This window comes from Procambarus clarkii, chromosome 89 (assembly GCF_040958095.1).
Source record: "Procambarus clarkii isolate CNS0578487 chromosome 89, FALCON_Pclarkii_2.0, whole genome shotgun sequence".
NCBI classification, from domain to species: domain Eukaryota; kingdom Metazoa; phylum Arthropoda; class Malacostraca; order Decapoda; family Cambaridae; genus Procambarus; species Procambarus clarkii.
The window spans coordinates 9531399-9556235 of record NC_091238.1 but is presented as its reverse complement, the minus strand read 5'-3'; the positions used below and the strand labels follow the sequence as shown (position 1 = coordinate 9556235).

At 38.4% G+C, this 24837-nt stretch overlaps 2 protein-coding genes across 4 annotated transcripts in view; one reads left to right on the top strand and one right to left on the bottom strand.

Annotated features, from left to right (window-relative positions):
- Positions 1-24837, top strand: part of LOC123773409 (meiotic nuclear division protein 1 homolog) — a 69090-nt gene that overhangs the window by 1311 nt on the left and 42942 nt on the right. The gene's annotated exons all lie outside the window — the stretch shown is intronic.
- Positions 11847-24837, bottom strand: part of LOC123773408 (carbohydrate sulfotransferase 2) — a 30405-nt gene continuing 17414 nt past the window's right edge. For both annotated transcript variants that reach the window (XM_045767154.2, XM_045767155.2), the window contains exons 5-9: positions 23376-23498; positions 19711-19809; positions 15274-15354; positions 13228-13383; positions 11847-12110 (exon numbers count right to left, since the gene is read on the bottom strand). In XM_045767154.2, coding sequence (XP_045623110.2) covers positions 11925-12110; positions 13228-13383; positions 15274-15354; positions 19711-19809; positions 23376-23498 — 645 coding nt within the window. In that variant the 3' untranslated portion in view covers positions 11847-11924. The remainder of the gene's footprint in view (positions 12111-13227; positions 13384-15273; positions 15355-19710; positions 19810-23375; positions 23499-24837) is intronic.

Here is a 24837-nt window from a genome sequence, read left to right as displayed (position 1 = left end):
TATGGATCACATATCTAAGAAAGGTCAATGGATTAAGGCCGCAGCTGCTTAGCCAAATTAATAATTCCTGGAAAGAGGACTCAGGCTTCTAGGAACAAGGTTACCGCTCTAGGGATAAGGTTAATCGGATTATACCTTCCTTGAGAGGCGGGGTGAAATGGTTGAGGTAGATGGCTGACTGGAGACAGTCTTGTTGTGGGAGTGGAACTGGCAAGTCCTCCGGGGTCTCCGTTTGTGGCAGCAGCGAAGTGTAGCAGACAGCTATGCGAGAGCCTGATATGATCTTAGTGACCAAGTTAAGTCTGCAGTATGTGAGTATTGAATGAAAGACTAATCGGGTGTGGAGCGTTGTAGTAATCATTCAGTATTAGGGACTTAGGCGGAAGTTACGAGTGCAAGTGGTGACCGCGGAGGTCAAGTGGTCTATGGGTATTGGAAGTGTATTTACCTAATAGAGTATGTTAATATGTTATTATTTGTCAGAGTCTATTCTTTGTAATTAAATGACAAAACCCGACGGCCTTTAAATACCTTCCATATGTTCACTCATTGTGTTCCAGTACAAACCTAGTGGTACGCCTCAAGGGTCTGGTGTGTGTAGGAGTACACGGTGGTGGAAACAGATGCTGAGGCAAGGTGTTATGTGTTGTGAAATCGCTGTGTTCGGAATGAACCGGGGTTCAGCGTCACGACAACTCGTATTTGGGTTACTGTTTGGGTTGCGAGTATATAAGACAAGCTGTTAAGCATTATTTATATGCATATTCCAGCTTTGGTCTTACAAAAGTCGTGAACAATTTCTTTAGTATATCGCCATCCATGTATTTAAAAGCAATTCTGAAGCTAGAAAGTGTAGCATAGGCTCCTTGCACAATGTTCTTAATGTGATCCTCAGGTTACAGTTTTCTATCTATAACCACCCCTAGATCCCTTTCTTCGTCAAAATTCTTTAAAGGTTTCTCACATAATTTATAGGTTGTGTGGGGTCTATGTTCTCCAATTCCATATTCCATAACATGGCATTTATTCACATTAAATTCCATTTGCCAAGTGTTGCTCCATATATTTTACTTATTTTGTCCAGGTCTTCTTGAAGGGCATGACAATCATCTAGGTTTTTTATCATCCCTATTATCTTAGCATCATCAGCAAACATGTTCATATAATTCTGTATTCCATCTGGTAGATCGTTTATGTAGACTAAAAACATTACTGGTGCAAGAACTGAACGCTGTGTTATTCCACTTGTGATATTCCTCCAATCCGATACATTGCCTCTGATTACTGCCCTCATTTTTCTATCTGGAATATTTTCATCCATGTAAGAAGCTTACCTGTCACCCCTCCAATATGTTCCAGTTTCCAGAACAACCTCTTATGTGGAATTCTATCAAAAGCCTTTTTTAGGTCCAGATAGATGCAGTCAACCCAACCATCTCTTTCTTGTAAAATCTCTGTGGCTCGATCATAGAAACTGAGTAAATTCGTTACACAGGATTTTCCAGATTGAAAACCATACTGCCTGTCTGATATTATAGCGTTTTTCTCCAGGTGTTCTACCCATTTAGTCTTACTTATTTTTTCCAATATTCTGACAATTACATTTGTCAATGATCCATGTTTATAATTGAGGGGGGGGGGGGGGGTCTTCCCTGCTGCCACTTTTGTAGACTGGAATGATGTTAACCTTTTTCCACACATCAGCTACAACTCCTTTACATAGGGATGCCTGAAAAATCAGTTGAAGCGGAATGCTGAGCTCAGGTGCACATTCTCTCAGAACCCATGGTGAAACTTCATCTGGACCAACTGCTTTGTTCTTACTTAGCTCTTTTCTGGTAAATATCAAATCTAGCATGGAGAGAACATCCCCTTCCCTCATCCTCGTAGCTTGTTTAACATGTTGATACGAGAATGTTTCCAGGATGAGGTCTACAAATCTACAGGTCCAAAAATCCTCTGTTCTAGCTTTGCATGCTTCCCAGTCTATGGATTTCAAGTTGAAGTCGCCGACTATCAACAGTCGTGATCTATCTTTATCCGCTCTTACTATAATCTCTCTCATTATTGTTATAAGGCTCTCTCGTTTACTATCTAGCTCCTCCTTTGTCCATGTGTTGCTTGGCGGTGGACTATATGCATTTATGATCATTAGTTTATCATCGTCGTGGCAGATCTCTAGTGCTATTATGTCAACTTCTCGTGGATTGGCAATCATTATTTTGTTCACCTTTAGGTGTTCTTTCACCAGCACAGCAACGCCACCGCCTTTCCTAATTTTTCTGTCCCATCTCCAAATTGAGTAGCCCCTTGGGAATATGACCTCATTTAAAATAACATCTTCAAGTTTCATCTTCGTGAGGGCAAGAATGTCTGGTGTCTGTAGCTGTATTACATCACTTAACTCCAGTATCTTCAATCTCACTCCATGTTCATTGGTGCATACTAATTTCAGGAACATGTTTCCCCTCTCCTTATTCTTCACTACCCCTCTCTCTAGCAATTTTGTTGGTTTGCCTTTTTGTACCATTTTACAGGCCTGCCTACCCCTATCACTTTGTAGAAAAAAGAATTGATTTCTTCTTCGTTTCTTCTCATTTAGATGTTTTACCTCTACGAGGTTTAGTTTCAGCTTCTCTCTCTCTCTTCTAAAATAAAATAAAAAATAAAATAAAATAAAATGTTTATTTAGGTAAGGTACATACATACAAGAAATTTTTACAAAGATTGGTTGACTTATAGGTAGAGCTAGTACATACAATGCCTAAAGCCACTATTACGCAAAGCGTTTCGGGCATGAAAAACTTAAATGACAAGCTTAATACTAATTGAGCATAAAGAGTAGAATGAAAACATAGCTGAAAAAGCAGTACAAATACAATTATGTCGACAAACAGCGCTCTTTAAAAAAAACAGACATTGGTTGACAATAGAAGGGTAAGGTAGGTTACAGGGAATTTATTAGGTATAGCTTCGTTTTTATCTTAAACTGGTTGAGAGAGGTACAGTCTTTAACATGGTTGGGAAGGTCATTCCACATTCTGGGCCCCTTGATTTGTAGAGCATTTCTAGTTTGATTAAGTCGTACTCTAGGAATATCAAAACTGTATTTATTTCTGGTGTAGTGCTCATGGGTTGTTACAACCTTCAATGAAGCTTTTGAGATCAGGATTGGCATTACAGTTTAGCGTTTTATATATGTATAATACACATGAGAGAATGTGCAGTGACTTAATGTCTAACATATTCAGAGATTTGAGTAGGGGTACCGAATGATGTCTGGGGCCAGAGTTGGATATTGTCCTAATAGCAGCTTTGTGTTGAGTAATTAGAGGACGTAAGTGATTTTGGGTAGTAGAGCCCCAAGCACAAATACCATAGTTGAGATATGGATAGATAAGGGAGTAATAGAGTATGCAAGATCTTTCTCTTGAAAGATCTTGTTTTAACGACCACACTTTCCCATCCTCATCACTTTGTAATTTTCTAGCATTCCTTGGTACTTCTTCCGTCTGTTTGGCACAGTTTAGGGTGACCCTCAAAGGTCGATCTTTCCCTTTTACGTACCTGCCTATTCTTCTGTAGTCGCACACATTCTCTATGGTAGTAAGACCTTCCACGAGGCCAACAATTTTATCTACTACTTTCACTTCTTCTACAGCTCTTTCTGACCTAGATGTTATCTCCTTTTCTTTGCAACCAAAAATTATTAGGGACTTACTCCAATCAACTGTGTTTTGCACCAACTTCGGGTTAGATGCCAATTCCTTTCTCACTTCCAGGCTAATGTTTGTTTTATCTTGATTGCTGCAGTGTTTGGCTTCCTTTACTGCTTCTTCAATTTTTTCCTTCTCCTTAGCCACTTGTGCATAGGTGAGCTGCATATCCTTTTTGCACTGTTCTATTCCCTGTGTAACTTCCTCCATCTGTGCTGACAAAAACTGTTTCTCCTGTTGAATTTCCTTACCTAACCTATTGTAGTCATTTATGTTTAAATTTGTTTTAACTTCTTCCAAAGCTATTTTTAAGAGTTTATTTTCCTCTTCCATGGCTTTGCAATTTGCTTCCAATTGATTCTTGTCCTTGCACAAATCTTTCACTAAACCCTCAAATCATAAAACTTTGCTACACAACTGGTCATTACTTTCTTTCAATTTACTGATTATTTCTACACGAGAGTTCACTATACAGTAGTATCTAATTTTGCTAACTTATTGTGTAGATTGCTTATATCAGTGCTTTCTTCATTGAATCCCCCAAAATCAAGCTCTGTTTTGTTTTTCCTCTTGCTGGTGGCCGTCTTGAATGTTCTTGTCTGCACTGGAACACTAGGGCAACTTTTTCTCATCCAATTTTTTCACTTCCCTTAGCACATTCCTGTTATCTCACCTATTTTTCAAAAGCACTATACTTGTACCTTTATGTTCCCTGGGACACCACTCACTATCATCAACCTGTACTACAATACTTAGGATTGTTGAAATATGCTGGAGCTCCTCTGCTGCAGTTGTTGACACTCAACAACTTGTGGGTGCAGTAGTATGCCAGGTTGTGAGTCTTGTCCATGTTGTGGTGCAGTCGACTAGAGCGTGCCTGGGAACACCCAGTGCATAGGTTCGAACCCTGTATCAAAGCTCCTGTTGGATTTGTTCATTGATATATCACATTAATGTGATTTCTATGTGTATTATTATACATTATTATTATTGTTCATTATTATTTAACACAGTAAATTAGATTGAGAAGTTTGTTTATTTTTGCAAAATACTACAGTACTTGTCTGGAGGAAAATATTTCCCAACATTGCATAAATTGACCTATGTTTTGTAATTTTGCTGATATAATTTAGGTTTTAATTAATAGAATGCATTGAAAAGTTATATGCATTTATTAAGAAACATCTATCAAAACTACTGTTGTAGTATTTATTTACTGTATATGTAATTCTTGGCAGAACATCATCCATATCTCCTATTCCACAACTATTAAATCATGTTGGTAAAGGTAAGGCATCACATTAATCCTAAAAATTGGAATACAGTAATGTACTTACACTCCTGCATTGCCAAAATTACCCATTAAGAGCTTTACCATAGCCATTAGGCAGCAGTATCCATTATTATCCACTAAGCTATAACTTTGTTCAGCATAACATATCAAAGAGCTTTTCACACTGATGCTTTAAATCATAAGTGGTTTCTCCTGGGGGATGGAAAGCCTTTTAGCTTATCAAGGCCTTTTAAGCTTATCAAGGCCTTTTACGCTCTACATAGCCTTCCTGGTTTGGTACCTTCTTTTGATAATTAGTTACATAAAGTCATTGTAAAGGAACAAAAACTAAAACTGAAAATATAATGGACATGCTCTGCTGTCAGTTGTGAGAGACTGGCCAGCAGTGTGGGTCTTGCAGCACTGAACAACAAAGCAATGACACTGGGCACTGTAATATGGCATTTTTAGATAATTATGATTTGAAGTTTTTGGCTACTCAGATTTTACACTACAGTGTGACTTCTACCATCCAAAATCATGGTGATACATGCATGTCCATAAATCATTATGGGTCTTCATAAGTACAGTACATAATGCTGCAGGTGAAAAGCATTTTAAGATCATCAAACCTAAGCATTATTGTATGGCTCAAGTGTCCTAACTTATTGGGAGTTGTCAGCCAGTAATAATTAAGTATTTAGATATGTTGGAAAAATCCCAAGTTTCCATTTAATATTGTCAGTGTGAAGATGCAAGCATATCCTGAACATTATTACATTTTTAACTATTTAAAAGGCCTATTAAGATAGGATGTTATCTTAAAAGCCTCCTATTAGGATGTTAGGCCTATTTTCCTATTAGGAAAAGGCCTAACATCCTTGTTTTAGGATGTTAGGAAAAGGCCTAACATCCTTTGTTAGAATATTAGGAAAAGGCCTAACATCCTTTGTTAGGATGTTAGGAAAAGGCCTGATATCCTTTGTTAGGAGAGTTGAAGCTCCCCAAGACCACCTACTATCCTTTCCCAGGAAACAATCCACAATTGCTGTCTATCTTCTATCTTGAGGTTATCTTGAGATGATTTCGAGACCTAGCGTCCCCGCGGCCCGGTCCTCAACCAGGCCTCCTTTTTGTTACACACCCCAAGGTAGCAGCCTGTAGCAGCTGTCTTAACTACGAGGTACCTACTGCTAGGTGAACAGGGGCATTAGGGTGAAAGAAACTGCCCATTTGTTTCCACCTCTGCCGGGGATCGAACCCAAAACCTTAGGACTACAAATCCTGAGCGCTGTCTACTCAGCCGTCTAACTCCCAGTTTTCTATTTACTAGGTGAACAGAGCATCAGATGAAAGTAAATATGCCCAACCATTTCTGTCCTGCCTGCGGGATTGAACCTTAGTTCCTCACTGTGAGTCAAGGGCACTGACAGAATTCAGAAAGTTGCGGTTTTAAAATTCAAACAAGTTTTTATTTTATTTTTATTATAAATTTCAAATGCATGCAGGTGATCACACTAGTGTATAGTAATACAGTACTGTATTACCAAATGTTCATTATTCATAGACCATCAAAAATATATTAACAATTTGTATGTGTCTGTGGTTCAGTAAAGCTGAATGCATATTTACTTTGTTTTGAGTGGGAACTTTATACATCAGTAGGTATGTCAGGCACTTCAAAATGTTTGCACAGCCACTTACAAGTATAGTAAATTTTTTCAAATTAACATAGAAGATTCTAATAACTAAACATCCGGAAAGTCTCACTGAATGCAGTATGATAACATTATTTGTTATTTCATAAAGGTTCCTTGAACTTTAGTCTCTCAGTCACTTACTCAATTCCCTGAAATGTGCGTTGACACAATCATTCGTCAGGGCAGACCTCGGTTGTTCTATTTTCTTTAACATTTCTCTAAATTACTGAGGACCCAAATGAATGCAATCCATTCATGTAAAGTATATAACTTTAAATTTATTAGATGCTCAATTTATCTTGCAAGAAGTGTAGCTTTGTCTTATGTATTTACTGTATAATAATCTTGAATTAATGAAGTGTATAATAAAAAGTACTAATTTATAGTACTCACATATTTTTAACAAAATATGTGTATCATTTTGTAATAAAGTTGAATATTTTACATGTATTTGTGAGTGTTCATTTTGAATTTTAGCATGTCTTAAAAAACCCACGTTGAGTGTAATGAAACGCCTCTTGTTGGTGGGACCTTGGTGCCAGCTACTTGGAAAACTTCACCCAATTCAGTACCAGGCCCATGTGAGTAATTGTAAGGCTACTGGGGGGACTAGAGGCCAAAACCTTCCGCCCCCCCCCCCCCCCCCCCCACCCCCCCATCCCCTTCCTTCACTTTAAAAAAGTGCAAGGAGCAGCAGATCCTAGATTACCTATCCAAGAAAAGGCCACCAGAAAGGCAAGCAAACTAAAACATACAATCGGCAAGGTAAACAATAGAAAATGAGACCATGAGAACCTGAAATGAACAACCCATCCAGTCGCAAAGCAGTTCTCTCATTAGTTCCACCTACACACCACCAGGCAACTGCAAATCTTCCTACTCGATTCCCTAGCCTTGAACTTCAGTCATTTAACCTGAAAAACTGAAGTCCCCTGAATGAGGATGAGAGAGTCCTAAGGAACCACCATGGTCCCACCAGAAAGAGGCATTTCATTATATTCAACACTGGTTTTCTAGGAGGGCTCCTATTGGTGGCTTCTGGGTGCTAAAACAAAAGAGGTATTCACCAGGGTTGGAAAAGAGCTGCAGAAAGTAACCCGATGATGGGAGGTAACGATGATTTTACTGCCACACAGCCATGTGAGCTTGGCATTGACCAAGACCATTCATCAAATAGTTTTTACAGGCTCAAAAACCCTTGAGCCTGTAAAAACTATGGACAGAGCTACAAACTTATGAACATCATGTGCCCAAAGGTAGAAAGCAGGCTGGCTAAACCTGATGACATTATGGACAGACTGAGACAAATGGGGCCCAGGAGCTATGAACCAAAAACAACAGATCCACAAAGAGTGTGTTTTCCCCGCACACCTCTAGTGGTGTGGAGGTAATGGTGAATGGCTACAACCGGACCAGTTACCTTGTGATGGTTTCGAGGATTACTGTCTGTGACCTGTTCACTGACCCAGACCTCCTGGTTGGTGATCTGATCAACCAGGACATATGAATCATAGCTTGGTTGATCAGGTATCCTTTGGAAGTGTTTATTAAGTTCACTTTTGAACACCATGAGAGGTTAGTCAGTTATTCCCCTTTTGTGTAGAGGGGGAGAGAGTTGAAAAATCTTGGGGTCTTGATGTTGATAGAGTTCTCTCTTAGTGTACCTGTTGTACTTCTGCTTTTCAGCAGGATTATTTTGCACTTCCTGCCATGTCTTCTAGTTTCGTGGTGTTATTTTTCGGGTGCAGATTTGGAACCAGTCCCTCTGATATTTTTCAAATGCAAATAATTATGTATCTCTCCAGCCTGCCCTCTAGGAAATATGAATTTATAAATTTTAAGTAGTTGCAATAATTTAGATGTTTTATTGAGTGAATTCTAGCAGTAAAAGACCTTTGCATGTTCTCTAGGTCAGCAGTTTTTCCAGCTTTGAATGAGGCTGTTATTGTGCGACAGTATTCCATTCTAGAGAGAATTAGTGTCTTGAAAATTAACTTCATTGATATCATTGCTTGTTTGAAAGGTTCTTGTCATCCAACCTGTCAATTTTCTTGCAGTTGCGACAGCTACTTTATTGTGTTCTTTAAAAGTAAGGTCTTCTGACATGATTACCCTAAATTTTTTATACTGTATAGCTTTTTCATTCTACTGTATAGTGGGATTTGACTGAGTCAGTCACCAAAGGACTCCTCCAGAAACCAGTCATTTTATTCTTAACCAGAAAGAAAGGAGAGGGCTGTAAGTGAAGAAAATGATTCCCAGGATCCATAGAATAAAACTCCTGCTTCTTGAGAAGAGCATTGAGCTCCCAAACCCAACAACCAGCAGGAAGGGCCAACAAACACAAAGTCTTGAAGAAACGATCCTGGACTACAAGAGAAGGATGGGATGGGACGGGGAAAGGAATGGTGCCCAACCACTTGGGTTGGATAGTAGAGCAACGGTTTCGCTTCGTGCAGGTCAGCATTTAATTCCCAACTGTCCAACTGGTTGGGCACCATTCCTTTCTCCCCCTCCCATTACAAATCCTTTTCCTGATCCCTTTCAAGTGTTATATAAGCATAATGGCTTGGGACTTTCTCCTGATAGTTCCCCTTCCATACAGGGTCAATAGAAAACTGAGGAGAGGAAAAACCAAAACCTTGTCCAAAGACCAAGATGCCTCAAGAGCATGAGCAGGCCAGAGGAGACAAAATGCCAAAGACAACTTGTGAAATGGGGCTAACGATACATTGACACCACCATTGTAAATGATACAAGGCAACAGTAGTTGGCACTAGAAACCTATTTGTAAACAACCAAGACAAAAAAAGAGAAGACCACAAGCACAAAAACTGAGGATGAGCAAGGAAGAGAGAAAAAAAAAGACAGGAGTGCTAAGAAACCTCATGGCATTTGGGCAGGCAGAGGAAACCAAATGCCAACATCATAGACATGTGCACTAGGCAAAATTATGGAGGTTCAAGGCTAAGGGATTGAGGAGGAAGGTGCACAGCCTCCTGGCAGTGTGCAAGTGGAACTTATGAGAGAACTGCTTCATGACCAAGTGGTTCATCTCTCTTGGGGGTTCAAAGTTTCAATATATCTTTGCTTTGTTTACTTTTCTGATCATATTTTTGGTTCACCCTGGTGAATTCTGGTGGCCTTTTCTTGGTTATGGTGATCTAGGATCCCCTGCACTTGGCACCCCTTTAGAGGTGGTCAGGGGTTTTGACTTCTGGTCCCTTGTAGGCTTACAATTTATTTATTTATTTATGCATATACAAGAATGTACATAAGGAATGTGAGGATACAAATATGGTAATTACAGTCTTGTAAAGCCACTATCACGCGCAAAATGACTTGCAAAAGCATGGCATGGATTGAATTTGGTGGAGCTATCCAGGAGCCTTCTCAAAAAGATGTAAAGATGAACTACATACTCTACCAGTTTGCTTGTCAAGGAGGTAGTCATGTTTAGCAGAGCATTTTCAATATAACAAAATTGTGGATCAGGTCTTTGAAGTTAGTATGTGTGATTCACTTTAGCACACAATTGTCAAATTCTAAGTGAAGGTAAAATCATACATAATTCTAATAGTACACCCCAAGAAGGCAAGTTAAAATACCAGCCAAATTTGTTTTGTCACACACAAGTACAGTATTTGCATAAACAGTATACAGGTATACTGTATTGTATAACTCCCATTGTTGGGTACAGAAAGCCTGTACCAGGCACTTATTGAGATCCCCCTAGGTCAACTACTGACCTTCCCCAGTATGCAACCCCCTCAACAATTGGCAAAATCATAGCTAGCCGTTTTACTGTTAAGTGAACAGAGGCATCAGATGAAAGGAAACACGTCCAACCATTTCTGCCCTGCTCGGGTATTAAACCTGGATCCGTCAGTGGTGAGCCAAGGACATAGACCATGTGTCTTGGAATTGCACATGAAGGAATGGGGAACATCTGTTCTCCCATTTATAAGGTAAGTCTGTATTGTAATGAAATATTATACTGTACATATTTTGTAACAACATTTTAAAATTCCTTTTTGGCAATGATTTACCAAAAACTCAGTTAACTTAGACATAAAAACAAAAATAATACAGGAAATTCCAGCATGTTAGTAAAGATAAGTCAAACCAGATATGGGAGTGTGTATTAAACTAATATCAAGACACTTGGTCTTTCTATCTAGCCATGCTTATTTGGACTTTTTGTGAATAAGTTTGGCAAGTTCAGTTTGTTGGACTAGGTATAGGTTAGGTAAGGAATGTGTGTTGTCAGCATTAATAGTGAGTTAGGAGCGAGTTGGAAATGGGTCAACTTGTCTGAAATATTTAGATTGCTGTATTGGTAATTTGCACTGCCTGCCATTGGACTGAATGATTCAGTGCAAATTTTTACATATATATATATATATATATATATATATATATATATATATATATATATATATATATATATATATATATATATATATATATATATATATATATATATATTTATATTATATATATATATATATATATATATATATATATATTATATATATATATATATATATATATATATTATATATATATATATTTGTTTATTTATTTATTTATTTATTTCTTATTAGTCTCCATTTAGAAACCTAATACTTGTCCTTTGATGTTTCAGTGTTAATTAAGATTTTTCCTTCAGGGATGACCCCTTAACTCCTAAAAAACACCCTAATTTTGTTTGATTTGCTAGTGTGTTTAACAAAAAAATAATTATATTTTTCCATCCTGTTTTGTAAAACTGGTTTCTAATGTCAAGAGAAAAATTCTAGGCATTTCAGTTTGGCTGTAGTGAGCAAAGAAATGTGGATGACATATTTTGAGAAATCTTTTTCAGGTTAACTTTTTGTAATAGGTTTCTCCTCATCACTAATGTCTTCGAGGTCCATAAAATTTCATGAAACTTTGCTTGGTATCACTGGTTCCCAGCATGGGCATCAGTGGGTGGTGATACACCTTACATGGTACCTGTCTTATTACTAGGGCCCAGGAAGAACAATAAGGCATGCTTTCTGGCATGTTCAAAAAGCTTATAGTATATTTCTGGCAAGTCCAAATAGCCTATAATTCTGGCAAATTAAAAATTTTTGTTTTTCTAGCAGTCTTATCTACGGTAGCTAGAATTCCATCTTCGAAAATTTTCTCATCAAACCTACAGGAGTTTCATGTGTTCATGGACTGTAAGGATTTCAGTAGAACTCTTGCTTATTGAATTGTTGATATATTTCTTTGTTTATCTTCCCACATGCGAGCTTGATCCCACGTGATAATATTGTTGTTTTTGGTGTTGATAGTGTCTGGTACAGGCAGATATCCCAGCTGGTCGTAGTGAATTGTGCAACCTTCATCAACTGCTCGACTTTCCTGTAGGGTTAGGTCAAGTTGCCACATCTGAAAAACAGTGCATGTATATTTTAATGACTTTACCCAAACGATGAAGTTGGTGCTGTCTGTAGTTTTGGTGTTTCGAGGTATCATGACATACTGTACTGTATTTTCTGGCATATAAGATTATTTTACAAGGATATTGTGTGGATTTTTTGTATTTCATCATATATTTATTAATAATGAATTTCAAATGGTTTTTAGAGGAAAACATTTGATTTTGTTTATGTAAATATAATATACATTCTGTTGGTGGTGGACACAGAAACATGTCTTGTCTGCCAGAAAATACAGTAAATATTGTAATGTTCTGTAAATTACCAAAGTTCCTGTGCAGTAATACAAATAAATAGAGTAAATAATTTGTTTTGTTTTTTAACAAGATATGAGGATACAGTATAAGATTTGGCCCATGAGAGCCTGTTAGATGTTATGCAAGAGAGAATATGCATAGAGCCACTACACCAGCATTATAAATACAGTAGTGTTAAATTTGTGCTGTATATTGATGCAAGCTGAATGGGCCAATGGGCAGAAAAGGCTATGCCAACTGTTGGCAATTCCTGTTTCCCATTCTCGGAGACAGGAAACCTCACAATCTAGGTTCCTAGGTTTGATCCTGGGCAAGCTAGGAATGGTTAGGCAAATTTCTTTTCACCTGATGCCTGTGTTTACCTACCGGTAAATGGTTACAGTACTCAGGAGTTAGACAGCTGTTGTAGGCTGCATCCTGGGAAGGGTCAGTAGCTATCTTGAGGTTATCTGGAGATGATTTCGGGGCTTTAGTGTCTCCGCGGCCCGGTCCTCGACCAGGCCTCCACCCCCAGGAAGCAGCCCATGACAGCTGACTAACACCCAGGTACCTATTTTACTGCTAGGTAACAGGGACATAGGGTGAAAGAAACTGCCCATTGTTTCTTGCCGGCGCCCGGGATTGAACCCGGGACCACAGGATCACAAGTCCAGTGTGCTGTCCGCTCAGCCCGACCGGCTCCCATAGCTGGTCTAGGGGAAGGCCTAGGGTCTAGATAAACCTATTACAGGTTTCCTGTCCCAGACAACAGTAATTATACTTCAAATAATAGCATTCAAGTTGGCATATAATCGAGCATGATGCACTAACCTTTGATAATTGTAACAGTAGTTCTTCTGAGCGATCTAGCCGGAGTATTTTGATGATGCGCTCAAGGCGATCACTGGTGACTTGGAGGCCCAGAAAGTCATACAAGTAAGCAAGGACTTGACGTGAATGACGTACAAGATGCTCATAATGCAAAACCTACAAGATGATATTGTTGACATCAAAGTTATGCTATACATTGTTTTAATTTTAAATAATGTAAAAGTTGAATTTATTTGTAAATTGGGATAAATAGTTAAAAAAAATAATTGTATTTACTTTCATTATTAAGTATTTACAGTACAGTAGTTATTTATTTATTTACAGTTAAAGTATTTACATTACACTACTATACTGCAGTTCAATTCTTCCTCATTATAATACAGGGATTCCAAATAAATTGACATCTGCAAGTTGCTAAATTTGGAATTTTCCCTTAAAATTTTAAAACTGAGATGTCGCAATACAATGGAAGTTCACTCAAGCAAACTAATTCAGATTGAACTGTTTTCATTTCAAAAAGGATTCTGGTTCATGGAGTTTTACTAGTCTTTCTATTTACAGTATTGCTACTTTCTAAGCTAAAGTCCCTTAGCCAGAGCCATTAGGGTTTAACTGGGCTAGGAGAGCCCACTAGGCTCTTATTAACCTTGTTTCCCATTGTGACAAATATGGGAGATGTAAACATTATTTTACACTTAACTATCATAGAAAGAGCACCACAAATATGACAAACACAGTCTCTACACTTAGCTACAGTAGTGGAGAAACCAACTGACCGTCCCACTGATGTCTGAGAACTTCCCAAACTGAATGAATCACCAGCATACATTTTCTTCCAACTGCCAGCATTCCAATAATATTTCCTTCTTTAATCGTATCCCCCTGTTTATTTCTTCCTTTGTTTCAGTGTAGGAAACCAGTTTGAGTTCCAAACTGCTTTCCCTGCATTTAACACTGATTTTTACAGCATATTTACCTGTCACAAAATTTACTTGGGAAACTCTCTTTGCCTTCATGGGTTCTTATTTATATCATTTTAGAGAGGAATGTTCTCACACTGTAACCCTGCACTGTACATGTGCAGAACTAGCCTCACTCCTAGGGGTCGGACAGTCTGGCACTGGCGGGAGTTTCAAATGTATTCCATTTCAAACCAATACAGTTCCAACTGTATTACCTGTTGCCAACACTTTTATACATATTCTTCCCCCCCCCCCAAAAAAAAAGACCCCCTTCCTTACAAAGCATTTCGGGCAACTATTGACTTTGCCCAGGATGCAACCCACAAGTGTTGCCTAATTTACCATTACCTATTTAACTGCTAGGTAAATAGGGGTATCAGATGATAGGAAACATGCCTAACTGTTTCCTTTGGTTTCCTCACTTCAGTTTGAGTTTAATGTTAATTATTCTGTTTTAATTTGATGGGATTGATATCATAATCAATTAGGGTGGTGGGTGCTTCTGGGCCATATGTAATATTCATTATAATTGGTGTATTCTTTTTCCTGGCCAATGGCGAGTACTGGCATTTTTTGTACATGAACAGCTACAAAAGTACAATGGCATTTTGCCAATGGCAAAACACATACTGAGTGTTTTTCAGTCTCAATGGGTAAGCTGTGTGGCTCACAGAACAACTCTGCTCTGGTTTGATTCTTATTGTCTAAGTTGAATAGAGATGTAATATAAATCAAAGGTTAGATTAATTTTTATTCAGTGCCAGTAATCTCATTGTTATGGCATCAGAGATATTAATTATTTATATAATAATTACTATATACATGTTGTATATTATTTGTTGGAATCATGTTTTTTTTATTTTATACATACAGTATGTGGGAGGGACGTGGCAAGGTAGTCAGAAATGTTGTGATTTAACTCATAGCAAGTTAAATTGCTATGAGGTGATTCAAGGACTCAAGGTGATTCTTGTTTTTAAAAATGAAGAACTCTCTTTGAAAGTGATAGGATGAAGGCTAATTGGTGATGAGATGAAGCACACTGTGAGAAAGAATATGTACATGTGGCAAAGTGTGTTCTTACCATAACAGAGTCTGGGTAGAACTTATGCATGTGGTTGACAACATCTAGATCAGCAGCCATGGTCGCACACAACACAGATGCCTGCACATGCAACACATACATTATCCTTCATACTCTACTGTATAGAAATTGTAAAATCAATAAAATATTGCAGTACTGTACTAGGATTTCAGAATTAATAATCTGAGAATTAGAAGTCTAAAAACACTGAGAATCCAAAAATACTTTAAAAATTTAATTATTATTCTAAATCAGACAAAGAATTAAAAATGTGAAAAACTTGTAGGTTCTTGCAGTTGTCAGGCAGAATGGTGCCATAGAAAGGTATTGTTTACACAATCATAAAGGTCGCTTATATGTTGTTATTATTCTTAAGTGATGACTGCAGTAGTTGGAGTGTTGAAAAATACAAATAAATTTAACTGACAATAGCACAAAAAAAGCAGCATTGAATGTTATGAAATGGCTCTTTCTGGTGGGTTCTTGGTTCATACCTCCTTAGTACTTTCTGCCTGCCAAGCACCCAATTCAATCCATGGCAGGCCTTTATGAGTCATAAATAAGCCTACTAGTGACCAGAGGTCAAAACCAGGCTCTCTAGAGAGGCACAAGGAGCATGGGATTAAATCATCCTGCCCAAGAAAAGGCCACCAGAATGTTGACAAATGAAAACAAATGACAGCAAGGCAAACAAACCATAGAATATAGAACAGGGAAGCCTTGAAACTCAGGGACCACTCAGTGGTGAGGCAATTCACTTTAGTTATACATTTGTACAACCTGGGGGCTGCTTATCTTTCTCCTCAATTACCAACCTTAAGTCCTCCATCATATAGCCAGGAAATCATCAAACCGAAGCACCCACCCTGACCTGTGGGGTGGGTAGCCAGGTTGCCAGATTGGGCAACTTGTAGCCCAATTGGGATACCAATTAGGATAATTGTATTCCAATTGTATCCCAAGCAGCCACTAAGGACCAACCAGGAAAAGGCATTTTCTTACATTTAATGCTGGTTTTCTGGTAAGGTGCTAAACTGTCACTAGAGGAACACACAAAGAACATTGTACAAGGAGCGTATGTGTCGCTTTCCAACTTCACACTTGCTTTAAACTTCATGGATGGTGAAATACTTAAGAAGCTGTTCATGACTTTTGTGGGACCAAAATTAGAAATATGCAGCAGTTGTATGGTGCCCATATCTCAAGGAGCACTTCAGTAAACTGGAAAAGGTGCAAAGGCATAAAACAAAATGGCTTCCAGAACTGAAAAGAATAGAGTTACAAGGAGAAGCTTAGAGGCGTTAAATTTGCCAAAGCTAGAAAATAGAAGAAAAAGAGGTCATCTTCTTGAGGTTATCTTGAGATGATTTCGGGGCTTTTTTTTTTTAGTGTCCCCGCGGCCCGGTCCTCGACCAGGCCTCCACCCCCAGGAAGCAGCCCGTGACAGCTGACTAACTCCCAGGTACCTATTAACTGCTAGGTAACAGGGGCATTCAGGGTGAAAGAAACTTTGCCCATTTGTTTCTGCCTCGTGCGGGAATCGAACCCGCGCCACAGAATTACGAGTCCTGCGCACTATCCACCAGGCTACGAGGCCTGTACGAGGCCTACGAGGTCATATGATCACTTACAAAATAATAACATGAATCAACCAAATTGACAAAGAGGAATTCTTAAAATCAGCACCTTCAGAAACAAGAGGACACAAATTCAAGCTAAGAAAACAAAGGTGCCAAAAAATATCAGAAAGTATTGTTTTGCAGAGTGGAAGACAGTTAGAACAAGTTAAGTGAGGTGGTGGTGGAGGCCAAAACCATCAGTACTAGTAGTTTCAAAACATTATATGACAAAAAGTACTGGGAAGACGGAACGCCATGAGCGTAGCTCTAATCCTGTAATGACCGATACACTTAGATAATTACACCTAGCTACCCAGGGTCAATGGTCAGGTCTGTTCCTTCAGGTGCACAGTATAGTGTTTGAATTTGTAGCTGGTATGCTCAGAGGAGGATTCGGCTTCCTTGAGACTCCGTGCTTCAGCTTCATTCCGACTGCTTCCCGGTTGTTCGTTGCCTGAACCAATGGGAAAAACGGGGGAGTTCTTCAGTCCACTGTCCTGTGGAGCTGGGCATTTTGAGTAGTCAACTTCCGGCTTCTTGGGATTCGGTTCTCTGCTCGATTCACATGCAGAGTGTGTTCGTCATTCTTGCAGATACTGGTTGGCCCTGTGAGTCATTTGGTTGCCCCGAGGTGGACCTCTTCACATTGGCATGGAACTGCCACCTTCCCACCTTAGTAACTTTGTTCCCTGATTGCAAAGCTCTCAATTGGATTGGTAGAGGTGGGGGGAGTATTTCCCCTTTCATCCCTGTTCAGTTGATGCTTCGGGGGAATGTCCAGTCTGGAGTTGTATTTGAGGAGGATGATCCTTCTGGCTCCTTAATGGGCAGCCCAGTCTTAGTTTCTGGTGCTTCAGTCCCAGGTGTCTGAACCTGGGTGCTTTTTCACAATTCCGCCTCTTCCAGCAGATCAGCTTGGCAGTGTATTTCGCTGGTTTGAACTTCTGCTCTGTGCTTCTCGTTTGGAGTTTTTTAAGTGTGTCTTTGCTATTTGAATGGCAAGTGAGTGGCTGGTTTGTTGGTGTCCCACATACATCTTTCTTTACAGCAGCAGCAGCATGAAGTTGCTTGGTACTCGTTTGGCCACTGCCTGACTATGTCATTTTTCTTTGGTTTCGGTCTGGTCTTTCCTGTCATCTTTTTTTTTTCTTGATTCTTTCTTGATTGGCATCTCATGCCTAATGTTGTCTCATCATTTGGCATTGGTGCAGCCACTGTTTCTTACCTTCTGTGTTGAGACCTCCAGGTGCTGCTTTGCAAGTTGTCTTGTGTGTTTTTTCACCTCTGGCCTGCTCATGCTCCTCCTGAGCCATCCTGGTCTCTTTGCCATGTTTTGGATTTTCTCTCCTTGCCATGGCTTACAATTTCCCATTTGGTTTGTAATATCTTTCTTTGGATACCTTCTTGTTGGCTCTTACCTCTGGCTGTAGAGTTTTGGAGATTCAGGCTCTTCTCTGGAAACAGAAGTTATAATCAATTGGTCCTGGTGGGGGATTTATTCATTTGCAGCCTTTTTTTTTCTAGCAAAGAATGAAACGGTAGGCTTCTGGAGGGGTCCTTTGGTGATTGATGCTTTGTTGGTTCAGCCGGGGTGCATCATTTGTTGTCTGGTGGTGGCTCTTTGCCATTACCTGTGGGCCACCGGTTCTGTCTTGGTGGACACCTTATTGGTTGACTCTGTTTCCTTGGGTGTCTGTTTCAAGGCTTGCACTTCTCATGTGGTCCGCAGTGTCTTTGAGGCTAACCAGCCCACAGTCTACCCTTGGGGCCCATGGTGTTTTAAAATTTGTGCCTTTGGGAGATTTTGGTGCTCAAATGGATTTCAGGTGGCCCAGTATTTAGTCAGTGTTTCTGGTCCCAGTTTGTTGTGTGTTGCATTGGGCTGTATCTCCTAGTCTGGGTTCTCTTTATGGTCCTAGTGCCAGCCACCTCTTCTCCTTGCTGGTTCATCCTGTTTTTGTTCTTTGTGGTTAGTTAGCTTCAAAGAGCCACTGGAAGGAAAGAGGGGGGGGGGGGGTTGACTTCCTCCAGAAACCCAGTTTTAAATGTAATGAAATACCTCTTTCTGGTGGAGCCCCCTGTGCTCTCTGATTCCCGCCCTCTTTCCAGGTTCGTCAGTTCGTTACTGGTCTCCACAGGTTGTGGACCCCAGCACGGTCTCCTCAGGTTGTGGACCCCAGTAAAGCCTTCTCAGGTTGTGGACCCCAGTACGGCTTCCTCAGGTTGTGGACCCCAGTACGGTCTCCACAGGTTGTTCATCAGCTCTAGAACTGATCGGGAAGTCGGTTGAGCTCAGTCTGGGGCTGGGCTGGGCTAGTGATGGTAATTTGTATTAATAGGTTTCAAGCTAGTTTTAATTTTCCCTTGTTCTTTGTGAATCGTTTTCAGAGTTGTTTTGCAGTATTGAGGCTTCATTTTCTGTGAACCCACCAGTTCTATGTAAAGCTTCCCTGACTTTCTGGAGGCTTTTTCCATTATGGTGGTGAATTGTCATTTGCTTCCTGTGCCTCAGTGAGGGGTGCCAGATTTTGGCTCTTGCCTCTCAGTAGCCCAAACTGAATTTTTGTGACTGATGTCCTTTTTAGGATGGAGAATCTCGGCAAGATAGCTTTAGGGAGCCACCGGAGCTCCTCCAGTAAAAGCCATTTCATTACATTCAATGCTGAATTTAAGATTTTGGATGTTTAACTGCACTAATACAGCATTGTTATAATGAATTCATAAATATTATCAATATTACAGTACAAGAAACTTTGTTAAAAATTTTTTGAATATTTAGAATCCCAAGTTATGTAATTTTTGCCTTTTGAATACAAACCTGTGCTTTGAAGTCAATAGGTGTATTGATATTTATGCGTTGAGCTGCCCGTCGTCGAGCGCTGAGCACTGCCCTTGGGTCTCTCAACACCAATACTACCTGCAAAAAGGTGCACCCTAAACTCTTAAGGCATCAGTGGTCTAGCTCTTGCAACACCTTAAAACTATCCATATATTATCTTTACCCCTGATTGATGCAGTTTATTCAACCAATTAATGTCATCACCAATACTATACCTGCACAAAAGCTTTTACGAAGCTCAAGGCATTAGGCAGGATATTACAGTATACTATATTACAGTATACTATATTATATTAGACTTAAAATAGAGAATGTAATACCAGTGGAATCCAAATCTTAAGCCACATAAGAAAACTTGAGAAAGTTCAGGGATGTGCCACCAGGCTAATCCTTGAAATAAAGGACCTAATGTATGAGAACAAGGGGTCAGATTCACGAAGTAGTTACGCACGCACTTACGAACCTGTACATCTCTCCTCAATCTTTGGCAGCTTTGTTTTTCAGTTATTAAACAGTTAATGAGCTCAGAAGCACATGGAGGCTGTTTATAACAATAACAACAGGTGATTGGAAAGTTTTCATGCTTGTAAACTGTTTAATAAATGCAACCAAAGCCGTCAAAGATTTAGGAAAGATGTACACATTCGTAAGTACTAGCGTAACTGCTTCGTGAATCTGGGTCCAGATTCAGGAAATAACTAACATCCTTTGAGAAATGAAAATTTTGAGTAGATGTTGTCATGATGGACTAAATACATAACGGTATCAACATGACGGATGGAACCAGGGCATTTATAAGAGCAGGTATAGTATTAGGATAATGAAACACAAAGATAAAGTGATCAAATTATGGGCAATGTGAGTCAACAGTACCAACAATGTTAATGTCATCTTCCTAGTTTAATAAAATGTGTTTTTTATGTAATGCTGTTCAGTACAGTACTGGGTATTAGTAATACCTCACATTTAATTGCGTGATTCTTTTATTGAAAGCCATTGTGGTTTATTGCTAGGATGCATTGTGTACCCATCATGTGATATTCAGGATCTTCTACTTTACCATTTAAATCACCCATTACAATTATTTTGTAAATCTCTGATATCATACCATTTCATTCTCTAAATTATTCCCTCAAAGATCTTTCATTCATACTCATTCATATGGTACTTCTGTCATCACATGGAGCATAAGCAATCACAGTCATCACCTTTATTATTTAGACTTTAATTTTGTGCTCAAGCATCTTGAACTGTAGCATGAGAAGTCATTCATCACCTCATTCCACTCTTTATTAAATGACATACATATATACTCTTTCCTTACTCGTATTTTCTTTCACTACAATATTTACTCTTATGCCATTCTATATTTTTACTTTCTTTCAACTTTGTTTAACATAAGTCTGGTACATCAAATCTTAAATATGTAAATGACTCGGTTTCTTTTGCTTCTCGATTATCTCTTTTTAACAGTGTGAATCAGGCAGATGAGACCAACTGTGTTGTCTGGGGCTTGGGCAGGTGCAGGTCCTAGATCTAAGGCCAGTTTGATCCTTTTGTGGGGAGGAATTTGGGAAGATGTTTCCCAGGCCATTACCCCCATACCTGTATCACAGGGATGCATATATAATTCTACCACATTTAGATGGGCAGTGGGGTTGCTACATCTATTCCAAAAGATAAAAAAAAAGATGTAGGTATTGGCATTACACCAAATCTCACACCAAAGCACATACACATTTTAGAACATCAGCTGCATATGCAAACTAGGTAACTTAGCAGCTACCTTCTTGAGGACCACATAAAGAACATTGTGCGACAAGCCTATGCTATGCTTTCAATTTCAGAATTGCTTTTAAATACATGGATGGCAAAATGCTAAAGAAATTGTTCACAACCTTTTTGACACCAAAGTTCAATATGCATCAGATGTATGGTATGTAACTAAATGCCTTCTGGAATTGAAAGACATGAACTATGAGGAGAGGTTAGAGGCATTAAATATACCAAAGCTCGAAGATAGAAGAAAAAGAGGCAATATGATCACTGTGTTCAAAATAGTAATAAGAATCAACAAAATTGATAGAGAAGAATTCTTGAGATCTGGCACTTCTAGAACAAGAGTTCATAGATTTAAGCTAAGTAAACAAAGCTGCAGAAAAAAAATATTAGAAAATTTACTTTCGCAAACAGATTGGTTAGACGATTGGAACAAATTAAGTGATCCTTCACAGTGGCAGCTCATCCATAGGAGCTGCTACGTTGAAGACCCCCAACATTCCCTGCCAGGGGTATGACTCCATCAATCTTACATTAAAATAATAAGCAAATAACAAATGTGTCATAACAAAAAGTCTATAAATGTTATTTTCAGTATTTATAACTAAATTTTGAAATTTTCACTAAAACAAGATGAAAATTAGAGGTTTCATGCTGTACGATAGTAAGGCTTGCAGTCTCTCCATTCTATTTTTCCATGAGCCGCCGCTGATCCTTCATGACACTTTACAGTGCTCTACACTGATTTTGAAAGCCTGAAATTTGGCATGAAACCAAAATGTTGTATAGCAAAAAAGTAAATTGATAAGTCTTAGAGGCTTGTCACAAGAGTGATGCCACAAATATGAGACAAGTCATGAGGATAGACTAAAAGAGCTGAACCTACATGCACTGAAAGAGAAGACCAAGAGATATATGATCATGATTGAAGACACTAATAAGATTAGTCAAATTGGACAAAGATAATTTGTTCCACAGAAAGAGAAATAGAAAAAAAAGAGGCCATTTGTGGAAACTGGAAGCACAAGTGAGCCTCAGGTATGAGTACTGTACTTGAATGTGTAGTTACAGGATGAGAACTATGCTCGTGGTGTCCCATCTTCCCAGCACTCTTTGTCATATAATGTTTTGAAATTACTGACAGTTTTGGCCTCCTCCACTTTCTCACCTAACTTGTTCCAACCATCTACCACTCTGTTTTCAAAAGTGAATTTTCTTATAACGAACAGTATTTCTTTGGCATCTTTGTTTAGTTAGTTTAAATGTATGACTTCTTGTTCTTGAAGTTCCATGTGTGTGTGTATGGTAATACATGGACTGTAGGAAGAGGTGGTTGAGGCAAAATCAATCCACAACTTAAAAACCATATATGAAAACATGTAGACAATCATAAAGTTACACCAGATATGTACTCAATTGTGAAGATATAGTCCCAAGAGTTATTTCTTCCTGTTTCCCGCCACACGATGAAACTATGATGTTGCTACAATGTTCAAACAAGTTTTAACATCTAACAAGTTGTAACAACCAATATAGAAGTTGTAACAACGTTCTAATATGTCATAAAAACGTTATAAGAAGATGTAATAACTTTATTACAAGTTGAAACAAGCGGAAAATAGGGACAGTTACGTTGTGTGTTTGCAGTACAGTATTACATGCACACACAAGATTTATATTTGGTTGCTGTCATTTTAGTATGTATATATATATGTATATATATAAATATATATATAAATATATATATATATATATATATATATATATATATATATATATATATATATATATATATATATATATATATATATATATATATTAGTATCGATACATTTAAAAGAAAGTTTTATAGCAGAGTGACTCACCTTGAGATGCTGGGTGTATCTTTTAAGAAGCTGGAGTATGTGTGTCATGCCAAGGCGAAGAGTATAAACTGCATGTAGGGTGCGGCTGTGGCAGGCACGCTCCACACACTCCCCCAGCTCCACCTGCACCACACAACATATTCCTTGTCCTTATTCCCATCAAAAAACTTGATAATTTTTCTCAAACTGAGATGTTAATACTTGATTGTATATAGGGGGAAACAAACAAAAGAAACTGTATAGATGTACAGTATAAGTGATTTTAAATAAATTTCTCAATTATGATACAGTATATGAAACATAATTTAACAATAGTAATGAAATGTTATTTTAAATAAACCTGTCTTGTTATTTGACACAAAATATTTATATATTTTGATCTTTTAGATTTTAAAGATCACAAAACAGTATTTTTAACAATAAGATGTAAATGTTTCAGAGGAAGCCTGTAATGGAAATACAGTACAGAGTTAGAGGCAAAGATGAGACTTGGTTTAGTTATAATGACACACTGAGCTGCAAGTCTCTTTTTTAAGTTCTGTACAGTACTGTCTAAGCTCATTTAAGACAGTATTGTACAGTAGCTCACTGGACTATACGATTTAAGGCTTAACCTCACCGGATAAGCCAGACATCCGGTTAGGCAGAATTCTTACCAGGGAAGTCCAAAAATTACCATATTTGCAATTTTTACCACAGCCAACATAATATGAATTTCCACACACACTATAAATAAAAAATAAAAATGTAAAACAGAAACTTCAGCATCTTCAAGATACTGTAGATCCTGAAAATTTATACAAAGTAACCTAATATCCGGTTATCTGGATTTCTTTCTGGATATGGCAAAGTTTTGCCAGAAAATTATCCGGACAAAATTTTTTGCCGGATAACCCAAATATTCGGTTCAGTGGGCTATAGATAACTGAGCTCATACAGTACAGGTACAGTACTTTATATTCTGATTTATTCATTACCAGTATGCGGTAATTAGGTATTGCTGATATAAATACCTTATGGTTTTGTTATTTTTTTGTCTTGCTGCTTCTGTATTTTAGTAGATTTTCATTCAATATCTGGAGAGTATCTCCTTGTATCCCGTATTGGCATGTTCAGTACCTTAAATGAATTTCAATTGTCAGGGCCAGGAAACTTATTCGTAGGCTTACTGAGGTTCCCCCCCCCCCCCTAGGTAAACAACTGACCTTTCCAGTTGCAACTCAAAATAATTGCTTACCTGCTAATTACCTATTTACTGCTAAGTGAATAGGTACATCAGGTGAAAGAAAACGTGCTCATCTGTTGCTGTTCTGCCCGAGGATTGAACCCAGGTTCCTTGGCTGTGAATCTAGGACATAGACCACTTAGCTACAAGACCCTTAAATTATTAGTGCTGTAATGATTATTATACAGCCAACAATACAAAAGTATAAGCTTTTGGATATATATTAGTATAAGAAAT